The sequence below is a fragment of the Rhinolophus sinicus genome, chromosome X (genome assembly GCF_036562045.2).
Source record: "Rhinolophus sinicus isolate RSC01 chromosome X, ASM3656204v1, whole genome shotgun sequence".
Lineage (NCBI taxonomy): Eukaryota > Metazoa > Chordata > Mammalia > Chiroptera > Rhinolophidae > Rhinolophus > Rhinolophus sinicus.
This window is the reverse complement of record NC_133768.1, coordinates 18,588,671-18,609,903: the sequence shown is the minus strand read 5'-3', so window position 1 is coordinate 18,609,903 and position 21,233 is coordinate 18,588,671. Positions and strand designations below refer to the sequence as shown.

General features: G+C 41.0%; 2 protein-coding genes across 2 annotated transcripts in view; one reads left to right on the top strand and one right to left on the bottom strand.

The window, feature by feature from the left end:
• The window catches only part of CXHXorf58 (chromosome X CXorf58 homolog), a 45,706-nt gene extending 33,332 nt beyond the window's left edge, over window positions 1–12,374 (bottom strand). The window contains exons 1-5 of the mRNA XM_074324084.1: window positions 12,295–12,374; window positions 11,855–12,193; window positions 8,148–8,247; window positions 6,299–6,393; window positions 5,796–5,907 (exon numbers count right to left, since the gene is read on the bottom strand). Of these exons, the coding sequence (XP_074180185.1) occupies window positions 5,796–5,907; window positions 6,299–6,393; window positions 8,148–8,247; window positions 11,855–12,193; window positions 12,295–12,374 (726 nt within the window). The remainder of the gene's footprint in view (window positions 1–5,795; window positions 5,908–6,298; window positions 6,394–8,147; window positions 8,248–11,854; window positions 12,194–12,294) is intronic.
• The window catches only part of APOO (apolipoprotein O), a 54,007-nt gene continuing 44,895 nt past the window's right edge, over window positions 12,122–21,233 (top strand). Inside the window, exon 1 of the mRNA XM_019713813.2 lies at window positions 12,122–12,381. Coding sequence (XP_019569372.1) covers window positions 12,373–12,381 — 9 coding nt within the window. The 5' untranslated portion in view covers window positions 12,122–12,372. The remainder of the gene's footprint in view (window positions 12,382–21,233) is intronic.

Genomic DNA, 21,233 nt, shown 5'->3' with positions numbered 1-21,233 from the left:
ACAAAGGGTGTGCTTCTGTGAGGGGAGATTGACGTAGATGCAAATTCAAATATCTTTTGATTTGAGATCAGTTTCCCTTTTCCGTTGCATCTCAGAATGTGGTATTTGTGAAAGTATGGGAACTCTGCTGATATGGGCCATAGAGGAGTGGTTGATCAAAACTCGGAATCTGTTCTTTTTACTTAACAATACAACAGTGAGCATTAATGTATTTTCTATTTCAATTCTCACTTTTGTTATCCAGAATATTCCTTTTTTATTTTTTTAAATTGCAAAGCTTAGAACTATTTTCCATATATGGAAAGAAAATATTCAAATGGTTGTTTTATTCCTAATGCACTAAATTAAAAGGGACAGAAATAGTTTACTAAAAATGTGATGGAACCTCCCTTTAGGCAGATCATTTTGGTTTTCCATTTCAGTAGATTCTTTATACACCATGCATCTAAAGAAAAGGCAGTATTGGCACGTATCTCCATTATGCTTCTTGCAATTAATTTTCTGTGGGTTCTAATTAATCATCCCTACAAGGATACTAAAGGTAAAAGCAAATAGTTGTACACTGAACAGGTCTGAAAACCATTTAATTTCTGCTTTGAGAATTTGTTTAGATACGATTATATTTTACTTTAGCTTAAGTTACTTAGAAAGGTATTTCTTGTCAGTTCCTCCCTACTCTAGTCCACTCAGCCACTACCCCGATCTCCCCAAGCCCCGGTTTCTTTATTTGTACAGTGCCTCTCAGCTGTGTGGTTCAGCTGCGTCAGGCCCATCCCAGTCTCTCAGCCAAAAAAACCCTATGCCTGGCAGCACAGGGCAGGCTCGCTGCCCACTTGTGACAGGGGTTTGAAAAAAGTTTGCCATACAATGGCCAAGATGTTTTTGCTCATACATCTGCCATGTATGGCCAGATTCAGGAAAGTCCTTTTGGAGAGGAAGGAATGGGAAAGAAGAGCCCAGCCCCAAAAGGAAGGGTGAAAACTAGGCAAGGATTCCAGGATAGCAGCCAATCAGACTAGGATTCAAGAGGCAGGTTCCATTCTTAGTGGGTGACTCAAAGGGTCAGAGGGGGGCATCTCTAAATTTGACACCTCTCCTGATACCCAGCATCAATGTGGCCCAGAAGCCCCCAAAGCCCTGTGGCTACTTGCTGGCCTAGATCCATACTTGGGCTCATCAAGTTACTCTATCTCAAGTCACTTCCCCACCCGGCTGGAAATCCTCCTTCATGAAGGTAGTAGTAACTGGTATCCCTGCATGGGAACAGTTTCTTGGTTTGGGACAGTTCAATTATATACAGGCTCAGCATTAATAAAACCATCATAACTGCTGGTGCTGTGTCGACTTCACAATGTGCAGACTACAGTGGAAAACACAGAGAAGTGTTCAAGTCTCAGTTCTGCCCCTGACAAGCCTCTCCAAGTTTTAGCTTCCTCATAGGCAAAATGGGAGTAGCATGTTATCAGGGGGCCGTAGAAGAGAACGTATTTCATGGGGTTGCTGACTCAGGAGGGGTTCAGAGCATGGGCTCTGGAGTCAGGCTCACTGGGTTTTGATGTCAGTTCCTTCCCTTTCTAGTTATAAGACCTCAGCAAGTTACTCAGTCTTTTAAAAATGAATGTAACGACAGAATCTACCTTCTAGAGTTTATGAGCATTAAATAATAATGCACATAAAATGTTTAACATCGTACCTGATAGTGTTCATTAAGGGCAGCTATTAATAATAATATTTTTCCCTTTTACAAAAGTTCCCAAGCCTCAAAAATAATGGGATCTTCCATTTAAAACAACAGTTGCTGAATGTTAACATTTAAGAGTTGTCAATTACCCAGAGGCGTTCCAGGCCATCGTGGGGGCACCTTTAGCACAGTGCACGTCAAACTACATTGTGCCTACGATCAGCTGGGGGTCTTGTTCAAAGGCAGACGCTGATTCAGTAGGTTTGGGGTGGGGCCTGAGAGTCTGCATTTTGAATAAGCTCCAGGGGAGGCTAGTGCTGTGGGTCTGCAGACCACATTTGGAGTAGCGAGGCTTCAGAATATTCTAAATATAGTCAGTGGACTAACTACAGTGACAACCCTCTGTAAATAAGTGTTGCTCTGAAAATAGATCATCGAAGTAGGTAACTGAAATGAGATCTCTTTTTTTTGTACACATGGCTATCCAATTGTTCGAGCACCGTTTGAACTGCCTTAGCACCTTTGATGAAAATCAACTGATCATCCATGTGCGGGTCTATTTCTGAATATTCTATCTCACCGATCTACTGGGGTGCCAAAAAAATGCATGCACATGACTTGTATTCATCTTTTGTTATCAGTATATCTTGAGTATTACAATTTTAATACAGTTTTTTTCCTTTCTTAAAATGTGTACACATTTTTTTGCACCCTCTGTATATATCTATCTTTATGTCATCACTACACTGTTGGGATTACCGTGGCTTTTAGGTCTTGAAATCAGGTAGTGTAAACTGTCTAACTTTGTCCTTCTTCTCCAAAGTTTGTTAGGCTATTCTATATCCTTTTACTTGTTTTTGATTTTTTTTTTAAATACATGAGACATGCCATTGAAAAATGATAAGGAAATAAAACTAGAGATGGAAATAAGAACAAGGGAAAAGCTGGAACAACAACAACAAACATCTGTGAAACTCCCCTCCTTCATAAGTGAACTTAGATTAAACATCTGAATAGACTAAAACTGACTTATTTCTTTCATATTAAGAAATAGGTAAACTTATGGGGTGGCTGGTTAGCTCAGGTGGTTAGAGCATGGTGCTGGTAGCACCCAGGTTGCCAATTCGATCCCTGTATGGGCCACTGTGAGCTGTGCCCTCCTCAAAATAAAAATAAAAATATAAAATAAAATAAAATCTTAAAAAAAATAGGTAAACTTAGGAAAGTTGGATCAGTTTGCTAAAGACACAATTTCTACATTCAAAGAACAAAGGAGTTGAGTAAACTCACAGTGAGAAAAATTCTACTTCTACAGGTTCTTCTATCAACCATGAATCCAAGTGTTACCAGAGTTTGTTCTGAAGCTGAACTAAAGGGAAAAAAGAACCTTAAACTGTTCTGTCCAAGTTGGGTATGTTCCAATCATTTAAAACCCTTAAAAATGTTTAATGAAAAACTCAAGCTGAATGGTATGATCACATTTTTACAATAAGAACAAAACATTTAAAAAATATATTTGAGTGTGTGTTTTCATGGGGAAAAAATGAAGGATACACAGCAAACTATTAACACTGATCACCCCAGGCGAGTAAAAGCTATAGTACAGAGAAGAAAGGCATAAAGGCATATTTTCCTTTTCTTAAATCTCTGTGCTATTTCCTTTTTTTCCAACAGTTACTTTGTAATTTAAATAAAAACTTAAGTTATTATACAGCATTTTTTATGAGCTTTAATATACACATTGTGCTTTCCAGTCACGGCCTCGAAGGTTCTCATTTGCTCCAGCCTGGGGACAGTAGGGGCCTCCAGGAGGAGACCTGGGAGAAATTCAATTCCTGGAAAAGCCCCATTATATAACCTCAGAAAAGCAACAATTGACAGTATTTTATAGGGCCGACTACAAGCTTACTCTGTAGATAAATGTGGCATGAAAGCAGCATAAATATCCACTTTGGCATCTGAAGTTATTCTATATAAATGAACAAATATTAATGTTTCTGAAACACCATATTCTATATGAAGACACATAATCCGTTTTGATACATTTCTGAAACTGAGTTCAATTTTCTCTGACACTGCCTGAGAACAGAGAGAAAAGCAGTCTCTTTTCCTTTTCTAATATTCTTCAGAGAATAAATGCTGCACATTCTGGATCTGATCAGAAACTGCCAGGCTGTGTGGTCTTCTAGCCTGAATTCATGCCATTACTGATGATTTCAGATGGGCCATACTTTTCATGTAAAATATTTCCAGAAGGCTATAGGGAGACAACCTTTGATGTACGGTTTATAAAAGGCTAAATGTGAGAATGCACACATTTTTTACTCCATTATAGACATATATAAGGGTTAAAGGAGTAAAATCTGTGCTGTAGATCTTTGCTATTAAAAGTATGGTCCCTGGACCACCAGCAGCGGCAGCCCCTGAAAGCTGGTTACAAATGCAGAATCTCAGGCCCCATCCCAGATCTACTAAATCAGAAACTGCATTTTTAACAAGATTCTCAGGTGATTCCTATGCCGTAGACACGATTTTGGTGAATATTCATTAAACTTAAAAGTATGAGAGCACATACAAAAAAGGATAAATATTATAAAAGTTCATTTCCAATAGTCCAGCACAGTTTTTCTAAATATGGTACCAGAATTAAAGAAACAATGATAAAATGCCATTAAAACAATATGGCATCAAATGTTCTGCATCCTCATATTGGAGTCCCCACTTTTTTTCGCCCTATCCCTACTTCAAATCAGTCATGTACTTCTGTCAATTTTATCTCTACAAGACCTAATTCCTACCATTAAGACTCTTATCCTCATCATTACGATACAGGCTTTTCCCGCTTGGTCTTCAACTTCCTACCTCTTTCACAAAGTGTCCTTTGAGTGGTTCGGGCCAGTTTGCTATGCTCTCTGTCTAAAGTTCTACAGCACTCACAGATGCGCTGTACAGCTTCATAGCTAACCGTCAAGTGCCTCATTTACTTATTGGTAAATGTGTATTTGTTCTCATTTCCCCAAATATATTCTAAGTTCTTTGAGGAAACAGACAGCTTACATTTTTTTTATCTCCCCATAGCATTAGCACAATACTTAAAAGTGCTTCATTAGATCTTAGCAATCATCTGGATTAGGTAGTTCCAGCTCCAAAAACAAACAGGAAAAAAAAATTGACCTTTTCTTGTCAGTTGAATTATTACGATAGGAGTTTATGATAACAGACCAAGTCCTTATGTCAAAAACCTACTGAGAATTTTGTGTATATTTAAATTTTTACTAACTCACTAACTGAATTCCCCAAGTTATTCAGTCACGGTTGTTCTTACAATGTTCCTTGTGGTTAAGAAAACCATGGTCATGGTTTTCTCCACTGTGACACGTCTGTTTGTCCTCATAGCCACCACTTACTTACAGCCCAGGGCCTGACATACAATAGGTGATTAATATATTTTGTTAGAGGAATGTTGCTTGTGCCTGGAAAGCAGCTCATTTACTTTAAAAAGCTTGGGAATGTGCATAGGTTATTACAAATACAGATTACAAAAACAAATACGATAAAAGCTTTGTAAAAAATAAAAAAAAAGTCTATTATTGGGGCAGCTGGATGGCTCAGTTGGTTAGAGAGCCGAGCTCTTAACAAGGTTGCTGGTTCAATTCCCACCTGGGATGGTGGGCTGTGCAACTAAGACTGAAAATGGCGACGGGACTTGGAGCTGAGCTGCGCCCTCCACAACTAGATTGAAGGACAATGACTTGACTTGGAGCTGATGGGTCCTGGAAAAAACACACTGTTCCCCAATATTCCCCAATAAAAATTTTAAAGAAATATGCTATTATTAAGAAACCAACATTTTAATACAAAGAATATTGGTGGGTATTTTCTACGGCCTTATATAAGTAATTATTCCAAATTATTTTTAGCTAATAAATAGAGACACTTTGAAACATGATGTTTTAAAAAAAATACTGCCTGCTTGCTGGGCTGTTTAATGGTGGAATAACTTAGTCTGTATATTTAAATGCAATTCAGATCCTACCTATCTACATTAAGATGTTAAGATGTATAAGATGTTAAGAAGCTAAGTTAACATAAAATGTACATCGTGAAACATCACCTCACTTGATGGCTTTAACATATTTTTTCCGCTGAAATACTTGTAACCATGGCCTTCAGTATGAAGAAATATTTTAAACACGATAAAAGGTGGAAATGTTTCGCCACTAAATCTGAAATAAAGACCAAATATTAGTCATTTAGCATCAGGTTTGGGGCTCAGTTACTTCTCAGTATTGAAGATAGTTCACGTAGTTTCTTGCATGCAGGGTAAAGACTATGCCAGAGCATGGAAAGAACTGGTAATGAAATGGATTAGAGAAGATGAAAGAGCCATACTTTGGTGTGTGTGCTCCCAACTATTGTCATACATGTGTCAGACTGGACACATCATGGGAGATGAAAGCCACTCGTTTCTTCACATAATAAATGTAAATAAAAGCAACCCATTTACTTTGTAATTATATCCTGAGAAGTTATGAGGACTTAAGAAAATAAATGTCTAAGATTTATTTTCCATATTAACGAAGTACATCTTGAAATAAATCAGCATAGAAACATTACCTGAATTTAACTTTACACTTCATGCTTGGATCTTTAACAAGATCAGCCTCTAAGGGGCTCACTTTCTTCACTATTTCATGTGTCACACAATGTTCCTGAAATAGACGATGGTGCTATAAATGGAAGGTGGTACCCTGCCCAGACGCAATTTACCGAAAATAACAGAGGTGGCATGATAAAGTGAACAGTATACCAGACTGGGAGTTCTGAAGACCTGGGTTCTAGTCTTGGCTCCTCTACTTATCATCTGTGCAGCCTTGAGTCAATTACTTTATCCTTTTGGCCTCCAAGTTTGGGTATGTGTTCCTCCTTGAGGTCCCAGGCACTGTTCTTTCCCTATGACAATACTTTTCACTATGTATTGTAATTAATTGTAAACTTGTTTGTGTCTCCTACTAGACTGTAAGCTTCATGCAGGTAAGGGGGTGCCTTTCTTCTTTACCACTGTATTTCTAGCATCTAGTACAGTGCCTGGAACACAGCAGATGCTTAACAAGCATTTGATGCAAAATGAGGAAGATAATAGTACTGATACTGGCTTTTAAGCACCTTTTATATACCACATACTACATTAGTTGCCTTATATACGTAACCTCATCTAATCCTGACAACTCAGCAATATCATTCAAATATTACCATTCCCATTTTACAAATGAGCGGGCTGAGGCTCTGGGAATACCAAAACTTATCCAAAGGCATACAGGTAGTAACTGGGGAAGCCAGGATTCAAACTGACATCTGTTTGACTCTAAAGCCCCCACTTTTCCCCCCATGAGACTCTGCCCAACCTTTATGCCTATGACAATCACATAAAAATGTAGGCCAAAGGGCTTTTACAATGATAAAACATTATCAATATGAGGTAGTAACTTGAAGCATTAGGATAACAGATGAAAAAAAGACTTAATTTTCTGTTACTAAAATTATGACAAAACCAGTATTATGACACTTAAATACAAGTTCTGTATGTGAAGACAATGGACAATGGATCTGCAATGTCACAAGTTTACTTGGGTGTGTTTTCTCTGAGGTATTCTGCTTTTACTGACATCAGAAATGGGTCTGTGGGTCAGATGAAGTGTACACATTGCTCAGACTGTATGATTTTTTTCAGAGCTGCTAAAATTCCCTTAAGGTGACTATTACTAATTATAGACTACTGTAATCATGGCTGACTTTATTAGGAGAATATCTGGTGTTATATGAAGGAAGGATTAATACTCTGCCAGGGTTGCCAGAGTTGTTTTTTGGGGGGAGTGGGAGATACACATTTTTCTTTTTATTCAAATAGGACCACATTACTCATATTGCTCTGCACTTGCCTTTTTCACTAACACAATATCTTAGCTATCTTTCTACTGCAGAACCATATGCAAGGCTTCAAGGTTTAACACTATGAAAGCACCAATACTTCTTTAACCAGCATCTTATTGATGGACATTATATAGTTTACTTTTTTTGCTGCTACAAGCAATACTGCGATGAAATTGTACATATATTGTACAATAGATTCCTAGAAGTGAAACTGCCGTGTGGAAGGTAAGGGCACTTTTAATTCAGAAATTTTTACTGTTGGAAGATCACTGTCTCACATCTTTAAATAAGAAACTGAAATTTTAAGAAACATCATATTGGTTTCAGAAAAAGAAATAATAGTCACCTATGTTAAAAACAAGTCCAGAAATAGTCATTTAGGGCTAATCAAAGAAGCAATCCCAGAACCCCACGCAATAATATTAGATTTAAATAGGAGAGAAAAAAAGGTTATATATTCTATCTTGACTTAACAGATCTTTTAGCTTGATAAGTAATTAAATCTGTCAGAGAAAACAAAAAGCAAAATACATACTGCTGCACAAACTGTTCGCTTTAGGAGTCGAAATGTTGTTTTGTTCAGATGAGACACCCAAGCTCTCTGTATCGTTAGAGCTGAAATATCTTCACGAGTTCTGAAAGGAAAATAAGAGGTTAAGATTTGTGAGGTCGTCGTTTTCATTTTCCTAAAATCTTGGGGAACTCTGAATTTATGCTTCCTCCTTTTGTACCTCCCCACCCCCCACCCTAAGACTGACATAATGAGGAACATTTGGATGTGGAAATTGGAACTGGTCACTTGCAGAATCTAGTTAAACTGAGGATATGAAATACTTGAGAATCTTTTCCTTGAGATTAAAAAACCATCCTGGCTAAAACTGTATCATCAAAAGGCATATATATCATAAATAAAAAAGTGTGAGACAAACTTGCTTTCTAAAAACATCCATGACCTAAAATGATTCTGTTATAGTTAATTCTTAAAAACACTGTCCAACTTGTTCAAGTGCTAAGAAAATAGAATGTGGAATTGTAGAAGTTATGGGCCCAATTCTCTTCTGGGAGCAGCTGGCCATGCTCTTGAAAAAAAAACTCCTTTCCCTGATCTTTGCTTGAACCAGGTTCATCCCAGTCAGGTCAGAGAATTATTTTGTGATCATGTCCCAGCACTGGCAGGTTGTAGGGATCTCCCTCTCCCAAACCCTCCAATCCCATCATTACCGGTCACAGGGCTACATGCAAAGCGAGGTCCTCCTGTATCATGTCGCTGTTGGCTGGCAAAATGCAGACTACAAGGTGTGGAGTAGAAAAGTCTTGGAGTATGGAAACAAACCTTTGACTCCGTGCCGATGACATTTATTAGCTGTTTAACCTTCTGCAAACCACTTACCTTCTCCCAGTTGCTGCTTCTCACTTATAAAACATAGTAATAATAAGACTGCTTCACAGGGTTGTGTCAGGATCAAAGAGATGCGTGTTAACATGCTTTGTAAATTAAGAAATACTATAATTATAATAATTATTCAATTCAAAAGTAATTTTAAAACATACAAAAAAACCCTCTAATTTACAAAACAAGTGCTTGATGTTACTGGGTCAATATGGTATGGAAACGGTTCAGTTGTAGAAAATGATACAAGGCAAATGATGGCTACTTACGGTGGTACTGCCTTTGTCTTTACGTTATCTGAGAAACGTACTTTGCAGCCTTTTCCCAAGCGTGGCTTATTGGATTTTTGTGTATGTGCCGCTGAAGAGAGCACAGGATTATTGGATTTTTGAACACCAGTAACTGGTGCCTTTGAGGAAGGATTCATTTTCCTTAACAATGAAGTACTCTGAAAGTACATAAATTAAGGATTTGAGATCATAATCTATATTGTTACTTTGGATGAGACTCAAGTGTCATATGATTGTTGCACTAATTCCAGAACCTCTTAAAAAGGAAGGCCTCGTGGATCTCTCAATGTTTACAGTCTTTGTGTCCCCAAAATATTATGAAGAATATGGGAAAGAAAAGTGGATCCATCCATCGCCTTCTTACTGGTCTCCCTGTCTCCAAGCTCTTTTGTCCTCCTATTCATCCTGCACAATGCAGCTGGACTTCACTTTTTAGAGTAATAATCCAGCCTTATCGCTCTCCAATTTAAAATCTTTCAGGGACACCTCATTTCCTCCAAGCTGAAATCCAGACTCCTTAGAATGGCATTCAACTCTTCACAATCTAGTTCCCTTCTCTTTCAAATCTCAAAATACCAACTCACACCAACATTCCTGTCTACACTCTGGGAGAACAGGAACTTCTTGCCAAAATCAATCAATGTTTTACAACTCTGGGCCACTGATCATGCCCTATCCTCTACTTGGAATGACTTCCCTGCCACCAGGAAACATCGATTCACCCTTGAAGACCCTAGCTAATGAATGCCTCTTCTTTGAAGTTTTCACCTTGTTTACAGAACAGCTCACTCCTGTCTCCGAGGTCCCATAATACTGTATGTTTTTTCTCTTACAGTACTTCTTATGTTGCACCATAATTTGTTTTCTTGGCTGTCACCCCAACAAGCTCATTGAGGGCAGGAGGCAGCTTGCTAACGATGGAATCCCCAATGCCTAGCAGAGTGAAGGGTTTTTACACGCTCATCTAAAACTTTTCCACCCTGGTTTCATCATGGAATAGCTGTGAGACTTTGGGCAAATCCCTTAACCTCTCCATAGCTCAGTTCCCACCTTGGTAAAGTGAGAGGGTGTGTACTAAATGATCTGATTCCACCTCTGATTTTCTATCCTTTGATGCTTTACTCCAATTTGGGTGCAGTTCCCAAATTCTTAGTCACTGTTTAGATTCTTCTACTAAACCAGGGGCTCTTCATCTTTTCTTTTGGTGCCATGTACCCCTATGGACAGACTCCTTCCAAGAACTAGGTTTTTAAAAATGCATAACATATATAGGATTACAAAGAGCTTCAATTATATGGAAATCATTGTTGCAGTATTTTCAAAAACAAAATTATATAAATGAGTCTTCTTTATGCATTAAACAAGAGCTCTAATAACTACTGTACTTGTGAAGTGGTAATGAGTAGAAATGATATTTCAAAAAATCTGCCATGACTATAACATGATGTGAAAATATCTGTGCTTTTTATTGATGGCAAAGTCACAGGTACTGCTGGTATTACTTTGGTTTTTTGCCTATTCTATAATTGAAAGAAATGCTAAAGTTCAGTTAGAGGTTAGTGAAAATAAAGCTGTAATATTTTCCCCATCCAAGTTCATGTACCCCCTGAATTAAGAACTACTGCCCTAATTTATCACTATACTTCATTTTTATATACATATGACATTCCATTACTAATGCAGAGCCTTCTCAATATTTTTTGTTAGAGATGTGGATGGGGGATGGCTTGGAATACACAATTCACTTGAGAAGGAGAAAAGGAGCCCTTAATGTCTAGGAGCTGGCCTGGCACTCACAGTTAGGCTTTGGTGTTACCCTGGCGTCCTAACCGCACCCAATCCAGAGCAAAAGTCCTGCTTCCTGGAACTCGTCTCCAAATTACCCAACCAAAGCCCAAATCCTATAATAAATCTTTCTGACACCCTCTTACTGAGATGCCCTGCTGTTTACCAAGGTGTTTGTTTTCCCCACATCAATGAGAAATAAACCCAACTTATTCAATTACATTGGTGCTCCTAGTGGTCTTTGCCTGGAGGGCAGTGACATGCCACCACACAACTCCCCCCAAATCTTCTGGATGCCGGCCTGGATGGGTTTACACTTTCTATGTAATCCCATAATACAGAATGAAATATGAACACACCCCTATCACAGGCTTTAAAGGTAGACTACCTAGGTTTGGATCCTGGCTTCTCACTTTTCCTCTGTGGGGCCTTGTACAAATTACTTCTTTGTGCCTCAGTTTCCACATCTAATAGATTAGGAATAATAATCGTGCCCACCTACTTGGGTTATTGGAAAGATTAGATATGTTTAAGAAGCTTAGAACAGAGCTAGGCATATAGTAAACGCTGTGTTAGAGCTTGCTATTCTTGTTAATAAGATAGTTATTGTCATTATTACTTATTTCTTCTAGTATTAAGGGACAAACATTTGATTCCCAGTGGGGGGGGGAGGGGTAAGGTCAGGTCCTTTCGAGACTAAATGATGTGGCCAAGTAGTTTAAATTTAAAATCTCAGAAACGTCCAGCCCATGGTAAAAAAACAAAAAATCTGAAAACCTTTTGTGAGGTAAATCCAGGCCCCCGAGGTCAGCCGTTTCGGCCTGCCGGGCTTTCGAAGACGCCGGAGGCCCTCCGAGCGCCCCCGCCCGGCAACCTCCGCGCACAGGATTCCCAGCCCACGCCGCCGGGCGCCCAATCACCGCAGCGAAAGCCGATTCCCAGAGCCGCGCGGCGCGCGGCGCCTCCCTTCTCGCGCCCCAGTGTGCCGCCCACACTTGAGCTGGCGCTTTCCAGCCGCCTAGCAACCGCCGGCGCAGGGGCGGAGCCTCTGGGAGGCGGGGCTTGAGTCCGCCCGCCGCGTGAGGCGCGACGCGCTGCAGCTTAGCGACGTCGCTTCCAGCTCAGGCTTCCGAACTGAGCCTTCGCGGGGTCGACTTGGCTGTACCACCATCACCCACACCGCGGCCCACTTGCGTTCGGAGGAATCAGGGCCCTACCCGGCCGCCGTAGCCGCCTCTCTGTAGTGGGCGGGGCCGAGGCTGGGTGACCCCGCCGGAGCCGCCGTTGCCAGCGACATGTTCAAGGTGAGAGCGTGAAGCCGGGTCACAGCTGTCGCCGCCCCCTCCCGGCCTCCCGGAACCCTTCCCGCGCTCTCGTGGGCCTCTCTGGGGGCCAGGCCCTGCTCACCCCGAGGCTTTTCCCGCCTCCGGGCTGGCTGCGTCCCGGCGCCGCGGTTCATTCACCTGTCCGCTTGAAGCCAGCGGCTGCCGGGCGGAGGGGTGAGACTCCGGGGTGGGTGGGTGCTGCCATTTGGGTCATGCTCTCGTGAATAAAACACTTTGAAACATTAAAGTGGCCCCCCAAAGTATTCACCCCCTCCTCAGCTGGTGCCCTCTTGGGCTTATGGGTAGGGTGAGGCTAGCTCCGGGCACTGCGGGGTTAGGCTTTGGTTGCCTGGCAGGGTCAGGTTTCAGAACCAAGTATGTGAATGGGGGAGGGCCGTTCTCTGAGAAGCTACTGCAGGATGTGGGGGAGGCTGGTATAGGAGTGGCTAGGTGAGGGGGGAAGCTGGAGCTTTGCTCCCCTCCTCAGCGAGCATTATTTAGTATTGACAAGTCGACCCCCTTTTTTACATTTTATGAGTTTGTGTCCTTTGAAAGAAATTGACTTGTACAGTGAAGACTTTGTTTGAAAACCTGCATTTTAACGTGAAGCTATTCTACTTTTAAAAAAGTAAATGATAGTTTCTATCATGAAAAACAAATCACAAGCTACCAGAAATTAGAGTACAAAATTGTCTTTAAGAAACATAGCACCCATAAAATAATGCTAATGAAATTTCAAAACTGTACTTTTTAGTTGTATTGTGCTCCTGCAATGTACTTTGGGCGTATTTTAGTACAGGCTGTAAAATCAGAACATGGATTTTGCCTTCCAGCCCTAGCGGTGTGACCTTGGGCAGGTCACTTAACTTTTCTGTGCCTGTTTTCCTATTGGTGAAATTGGGCAAATAACATCTACCTCATAGGATTGTTATAAGGAATAAATAAGTTAGTATGTGTAAAGCACTTGGAAGGGGCTCTGGCACACAGAAATACTATAAGCATTTGCTTTTGTTTTCTGCTCAGTTTAGTCAGGATGACAGATCCCATAAGCAACTTGCATTTGTTTGATTAATTTGTGTTGAACACCTATTATGTGCTACTAGGAACCCAGCTCAGTGTTAAGGTTGCAGTGACAAAGGATATGCTGTGATCAGTTTACATGGGTATCAGCAATGTAAAAAGTGGTAAAAAGGAGAGCCAGACCTACTCTGCTTAACCAGCTTTTTTTTTTTAACTTTATTTATTTAAGTGTGTTTTTCCAGGACCCATCAGCTCCAAGTCACATAGTTATTTCAATCTAGTTGTGGAGGGCGCAGCTCACAGTGGCCCATGTGGAGATCGAACCTGCAGCCCTGTTAAAACCACTGTGCTCTAACCAACTGAGCTAACCGGCCGCCGCCTAACCAGGGGTTTTTAACCTGTGGTCCTCAGCGTCTTAAAGTGTCTGGATAGAATCCAGGGAGTCCCCGGTGGAAAAAATATCTTTATTTTCACCAACCTCCAACTGAAATTTAGCAATTCCTTCAGTTCTGAATGTAGGGAACTGTCTCAGTTATCGATTGCTGGAGAACGAACCGCTGTAAGCCAGTGCCTTAAAACAACAATGATTTATTCTCACCATCTACCGGTTGGCTGGGCAGTTCTGCTGGCATCCCCCAATGGCTGAATTCAGCTGGTGGCTGGCCACACGACAAGGTTGTCTTGCTCCCATGTGTGGTACCCCTCAATGTGCCTAGCTTGGGCTTCCTCATGTGGTTACTGGGTTCCAAGAGGGCAAGTCCCAATGTGCAAACTTATCTTTGCATCGCATTTGCTGATGTCAAAGCAAGTCACATGGCTAAGCCCAGTGTCAATATGGTGGGGGACTACACCAGAGCATGAATAGGAGGAGGTGTGGTCCACTGGGAGCCATTCATTTCATCTACAGCAACAAATCAGAGTAGTATTAGCAGTACCTGTCACCAATAGAAGTCACAGGACCAACGCAAGTCACAGGTGTTACAGATCTCAAAATGTCATTTATGTTCATCACTACTTCAACATTATAGTAGTTATAGGACTCACTGTTAGATCTTTTTATTTAATAAGCTAATAAAGAAGCACATACGTATTACTATTGGATTTCGGATTTAAAAAATATAACTATTGCAACATAATTGGTATTTTATGCAATTAGAAGCATTATTTTGAGGGGTCCATAGGGCTCACAAGACTATTGAAGAGGTCCGTGGCACGAAAAAGGCAAGGAACCCGTGGCAACTTCAAGGGAGGCGTCACAGAGAAGGCATTTCAATTGAGTTGTGAAAGACAGGAGTTCCTGAGGTGGATGAGCTAGGGAACGTCAGCACCACTTCTCCATTGGAGGAAGTGCCAGTAACTCAGTTCTGCTGTGTCAAGGGAAAGAGAGTGAGCTGAAGGGATTCTAACATGTCGTTTGAATAGAAAAGATCCCAAGAAACCTCGGAGAACACCAAAATGTAAGGAGTAAGCAGAGGGAGAGGGAAGGCCAGAGGTGTTCGAGAAGCAACTTTTGAGAAGTAGAGGTAAAAGCACAAAAGAGTGATGTTTAGAAAATCAAGGGAGGAAAGTTTCAAGAAGGGCAGGCTATGTTAGGATGCTTTCAGCTGGGAAAACCCACTAGCTTAAATAGTAAGGAAAATTATACCTCAAGGGCCAGAGGAAGAGTGGATTCCTGTGCATCAGCAATGCCATCAGGACCCAGTCTCTTTCCTTGGGTTTCAACAGTAAGATCGGTTCCCCTATGGTTGCAGGATGACTGCCTGTAACACATGCTTTCCATTCACTAAAGCAAGAGAAAGGGAGAGGACAGCACTCCCATGCTTGGATTATGATGTTCCTTGACCATAACTTAGGTCAGGTATCTGCCCCTGACCCAGTAGTGAGTGGCGGGAATGCCGTGCTCTGATTGGCTTAGACAGGAGCAGCTCCGGATCTTGTCACTTTACCCTAATCACATGGGAGAGAAATGAAATAATGAACACAGTGGGGGAGTGGAGACTGGATGTGCAACCAAGAATGTCCATTGCAGAAAGATGAGTTAGATGAATTTGGAGAAGTGATCATTGATTTGGGCAATTTGAAAAGCTTCCATGATACATACCGGTTTACTGATGGAAGTGAGAGCTAGGTTAGTGTGGTTGGTGACTGAGATGTAAATGCACACAATGGCGCTTGATAAGCTTGACTGTCAAGGGAAAAAGAGAGACTATGCTAAGTGGAAGGACGTGTCGGGGCAAGATTCTAGAGTTGTTTTGTGCTGGTTGCAGCAGTCAAGATTTGGCAGTGTTTATGGCCTATGAAGGAATGTGGAAAGGGAACTTTTACAAGAGAACCCCTCCCTCCTGTGAGAAGCAAGAAGGATGGGAGTGATTGTAGACCAGTGGTTTTCATCTGGATGGTATCACCCATTGGAGTACACTTTGGAAACTCGGGTTGTCATTGACATCTTTAATTTAGTGGTGTTGGACATTTATATGCTGAAATATATAATTCTTACAGATCTTTCCTTTTTCTCCATTATGTTACCATCAAATCAGTCTACTGGTCTCTGTTTTTGGGGACTTATGTATGTAACTGGGTGATGAATTTTATTTCAAGATAGCAAAAGAGTTACTTAAAAATATTAGTCATAAAATGGCAGTGTTAGGTCTAGTCATTGAGAACTAGTGCTTCTCAAACTTTTAGTGTGCATGCAACTCTTGTTAAAATGCAGTTTCTGATTCTGTAGATCTGGGGTAGGGCCTCAGATTCTCCATTTTTAAAAAATCTTCTTTATTTATTTAAGTGTGTTTTTCCAGGACCCATCAGCTCCAAGTCAAGTAGTTGTTTCAGTCTCGTTGTGGAGGGCACAGCTCACAGTGGCCCATGGCGGGGATTGAACCGGCAACCTTGTTGTTAAGAGCACCGCGCTCTAACCAACTGAGCTAACTGGCCGCCCCCTGATTCTCCATTTTTTAACAAGTTCCTGGGTGATATAGGTCTGCTGGTCCCCCATCATACTTTGAATAGCAAGAACTGAGGTAAATGGGTAGATGAATGGTTTCTCGTGTTTTCAAGGTGAGTGATTTTCTGAGCGTGGTGGAATTTGGAAGAGGCACTGACCCAGGAACAAAACAAGATAAGAGAGGCTTTGAGGGCTCTGCTGAGAGCTGCTAGGGCAGGTCTGTCATGATTGCAGTCCAGGAGCGGGGACAGAGCAGATGGTAGGATTGATCTGGATGTCAGAGTTATCAGCTTGGGTCACCTAGGACTGGAGGGCAAAGGAGTTGATAGTATAGGTGTCGGTAGAGAAAGTACAGTGTGTGTGATTACTTATGTGCATATATACAATTAAAACATTTCAACTGTTAAGCATTGTTTTAGCTATTCATCTTCAGGTCAGTAGGGGGCACTAGTGGATTAAAAAACACGTGAAAAGCTGCCCAATATTTGCATTCTATCGCAGGAAGCAGCTTTTCTTTCTTTTCTTTTTTCCCTAGTTCCTTGAATTTATTCTATTTTTTATTATTATTAAATTTATTGGGGTGAACATTTATCCATAAAGGTATATGTACTCTGATGTTCATTGCAGCATTATTTACAGTGGCCAAGACATGGAAACAACCAAAGTGTCCTTCAGTAGATGATAGGAAGCAGCTTTTCTGTACTGATTCAGAAAGCTTGAATGCTGAATACATACACCCGGTCCCCAGATTCACAGTAGTAGATTTCATTCATTACACAAATGGTTATCATGTGCTGTAACCTGACGGGTACAAATGAAAAGACCCAGTTTTTACCTAGGAGAGAGTCCCCAAATATGACAAATAATTTCCAGGGCCCTAGCCACAGATAAGATTTAGTTATAAGTGAGGTCCAGGAACTACTAGTTGTTTCTTTTTTAATTTTTTATTGGGGAATATTGGGGAAGAGTTGTGTTTTTCCAGGACCCATCAGCTCCAAGTCAAGTCGTATTTGTTTTTTTTCAGTCTGGTTGTGGAGGGTGCAGCTCAGCTTCAAGTTATTGTTTTCAATCTAGTTGTGGAGGGCCCAGCTCGCTGGCCCATGTGGGAATCGAACTGGCGACCTTGGTGTTAGGAGCACTGCTCTCTAACCAACTGAGCTAAGCGGCTGCCCCAGGAACCTCTAGTTTTGAAAAAGCTCCCCAGGTGACTGTGAAACTTCCATTGCAGGAGCTCACAGTGCTGTTAGCAGCACCGACATAAACAGCCTATTCCGATGCAGTGGCATTAAGGGCTCTAGTGGAAAAGCTGGAGAATATAGATGGAGCAGTGGATCTCAACCTGGACTGCACATTAGCATCCCCCTGGGGAGCTTGGCAAGTCTCGATGCCCAGGCTGCCGGCAGAATCTCTATGGTTGGATTCTAGGCATCCAGTTTTAGAGCTTGCAGCCAACCTTGAGAGCCACTCACCCACTTGGAAGAATGAGCACCAGCAGGGGGCATCAGGAGACTGGGGGAGACTGCTGGCGCTGACCTTGGAAGCTGGGCACACCAGCTAGAAGGGGCCTTCCTGCCAAGTAGAGCAGAAGAGCACATGCAAGGACACAGAAGTGACACTGTTCAGCGCAATGTTAAGACTAGCACCAACCTGAAATTGTTGTGTGGGTTACATTAACTCAGGCCTAAAGCTTAGCACAAAGTAAGTCTCGATAAGTGTGAGCCGTTAGTAGTAACTCATAGTTGGCCTCTTGTAGGAAGGAGGCTGCTACGGGAGTATTATGGTGGTGCACATTCTCGGGGCTTTCTCCAAGAAATTTTCGTTTCCAAACTTGGTTGTTGACGATGTGGCAGACGAGGGAGAATTCAAGGATGCCGCCCAGGCTTTTGGCTTGGGAAATTCAGTGGCAGTTAGAACCATTCATTGAGATGGGAAAGTGGGAGAAGGCCAAGTTTGATTTGGGGGGAGATGATCATTTGATTTTTACGTGGTTGGGCTTGTTGAAATAATTGTGGAATTCAGAGGTGATCATTAGTTGTCATGGAACCCAAGGGCATGGAGTTTTCATGAGGTGTGGGCAGGAGATGGGAGAAGCATCGGATGCCTCGAGGGTGAGAAGGTGCCTCAGTGAAAGCTGGTCTGTATCCGTTCCTTCCTGAAGGACGTGACCTGTACTCAGAAGTCAGCGCTCAGAAGCTCCTAGGTGACTGTGACTGTATCCTTGACTACAGAGCATTATTATGTCACATAGTCTCTGGGGCTGTTTGCTCTTGATGTAATGCCCTTATTGCCTGTCTCAGTTTCTGAAATTAATTTTATCATGAATAATATGTTACTAGTACAAACAGGAGAATTACACTGCCAAATGGAAAAGGAAAATCCTCTGTAAATTGGAAAAGAAGTACTGTAACTTTATTTTACTTGATTATTTTAAATGCTACATATTTTGAAAGATAATATTTTTTTTTCCTTACAATGTAAGCATCTCTGAGGGAATTCTTCTGAAGGAATTATAGTGAATAGGTTTTTACTCACATAAATACATATTTATGTGCAGAATTAGTGTATTTTTCCCCCCTTTCTTACTCTTCAGAGATGTTGGGGTAGGTAGGTCACAAAGAAGAAAATACTGCCCCGCACCGCTGGGCGCGCTCAGAAAGCACAGGCTCTGCTTCTAGCTGTAGTGTTTCTGGTTTCTGGCTGAGTGACCTCGGTGAGGTTTCTTCATCTCTTGGAGTCCCCTTATCAGGGTACGGTGGGGGCAGTCATATGCTCATCCATGTTGCACAGGATCGGTGGGAGGTTCAAATGTGATAACGTATGTGGAAAGCACAGTAAACTACCAAGCACGATATGAATATGAAGTGTTTTCAGTGTCGTCTGCCTCACATCTATCCACTGAAGTGATCTAGAATTTCAGGTTAGCACTGTGGATTTAGGACTGCGGAAAGTAGATCAAACTTGGATAAATTCACTTCTCATTCAGAACTGAATTCTGCTTAGGCCACTGTAACATTCTTCCGTCTACTTCTAAAATGCACGTAGCCTCTCATGTGCAGCTGACACTGGAAGAGGAGAAGGAAGCAGTAGATGAATTATACCTTAAAAGCATGAGAGGCAGAGATAAAATGGAGAACAGCAGGTAATGCGCTAGACATTTATGACATATGAATTTATTACCCCAGGAGGCTTATGCATGTTTACAGACTTTCATGATATGAAGGTTTAATTTATAATCCGTATGTATATGTGCTCCACACCCGTGTCCTTTCTAGACTAAACTGAAGCTTCTTAGAGGCTAGGAATGAACTTTGGTATTTGTTTGTATGGTACATGTAAAATTACTGCAAGTAATTAGATGCATAGAAATCACTATAGCAAAGATATGTATCTGTTTCAAAAACTAGAGCGTTATTTATAATATGACAGGAAACTACCAAAAGATTTTTTTAAATGAAGGAATTACAGGAGTTTGCATCAGATGATTTTCTGCAATAGTGCTTAAGTGGAATTTTAGGGTTAATGCATACAGCATGAAACTATGTGGATACTTTCAGGGGGAAAAAAAAATCTCAGTCTAAAGATGTATTTTAGAATTTGGAAGTTGTTTTTTATTTTTGCTGAGGTTTCTTAATTTTTGCATGGCCTCATGCCAGTTTTATTAGAAAGCTTGAACGGTGCCAGTTTCTTAATGTAATTAATGGGTTTCAAAACTCGTCTTCAGTGTACACTAAAACTTGTAGAAACCAGAATTTAGAGCAAGGGTTATAGGGTTTTTAATATGCTTAAGAGCCTGTAACTTTGAATATTAAGCTGTATTTTCATGATAATACCATTACAGATGGTACAATTGTATTTTGAATGAATATTGTTTTAAAGGCACTTTAAATACAGTCACCCTTTGTTTTCCGACTTCTTTGTGACTCTTTGAAGCGACAAGGTGTATGTTTATTCAAAGCCCACGCTGGCTCCAACTTAAGAATGTCTTTGATTGAGTGAGGATAAGGAACCCTTGGTGGAGCTAGAGATAGATTCACAAGTGCATGTTCATTGCTTTAGTTGGGAGGGGTACCCAGTGGTCCCCTTTTTTCAGATTGCCTATTTGTTCCTTTCAATGGTCTTTTTAAATAGGACATATGAAAATAATAGGGGCGGCCGGTTAGTTCAGCTGGTTAGAGCGTGGTGCTGATAACACCAAGGTTACCGGTTCGATCCTGCATGGGCCACTGTGAGCTGTGCCCTCCTTAAAAAAAAACACGAAAAACAAAAAACAAAACAAGACAAAAAACTGGCTCTCCCTAGGAGGGCAATGCAGTGAAAATAATAAAGGTTCACTTTTCTTTTTTCCCCCATCCCACAAATGTCAGTCCTTTTGAAATATCAGCCTGTTTTTCTTTGTGCTCGTTGAAATGAATCTCCTCTTGCATTAGAAGTAGATTCGTGTGTCGCATTATGAGATAGGTTAAACTAGTGAGTAAGTAAGCACAAAGTGATAGGAGGACTCCAACAAGTTTACTAAGTCTTCACTAAGTTTACTTACCTCACTTGGCAAATATTGACTCTCAGCCTGTTTATGGAGTCACATCATTTGGGAACACTGTTAAAAATTGTTGTGTATAGTCCAAATATTGATGGACTTTTCTTGTTTTTGTTCCTTATTTTTGCAAAAATTTTTATTGTGATTCCAGATTTATCATAGCTGAATTGAGCCTTGCACATGACTTTTTTCCCCGAAAGAATTTTGCAGTTTCTTTTCCTTAAAGAAGAAGCTCATGACTAACTGAGATGAGGTCGAAGGCAGTTGTCGTCAGTGAATTTGGTTTTCTCTGTGCACACAGCGTCTATCAGGAAATGAAACCTATTGGGAAAC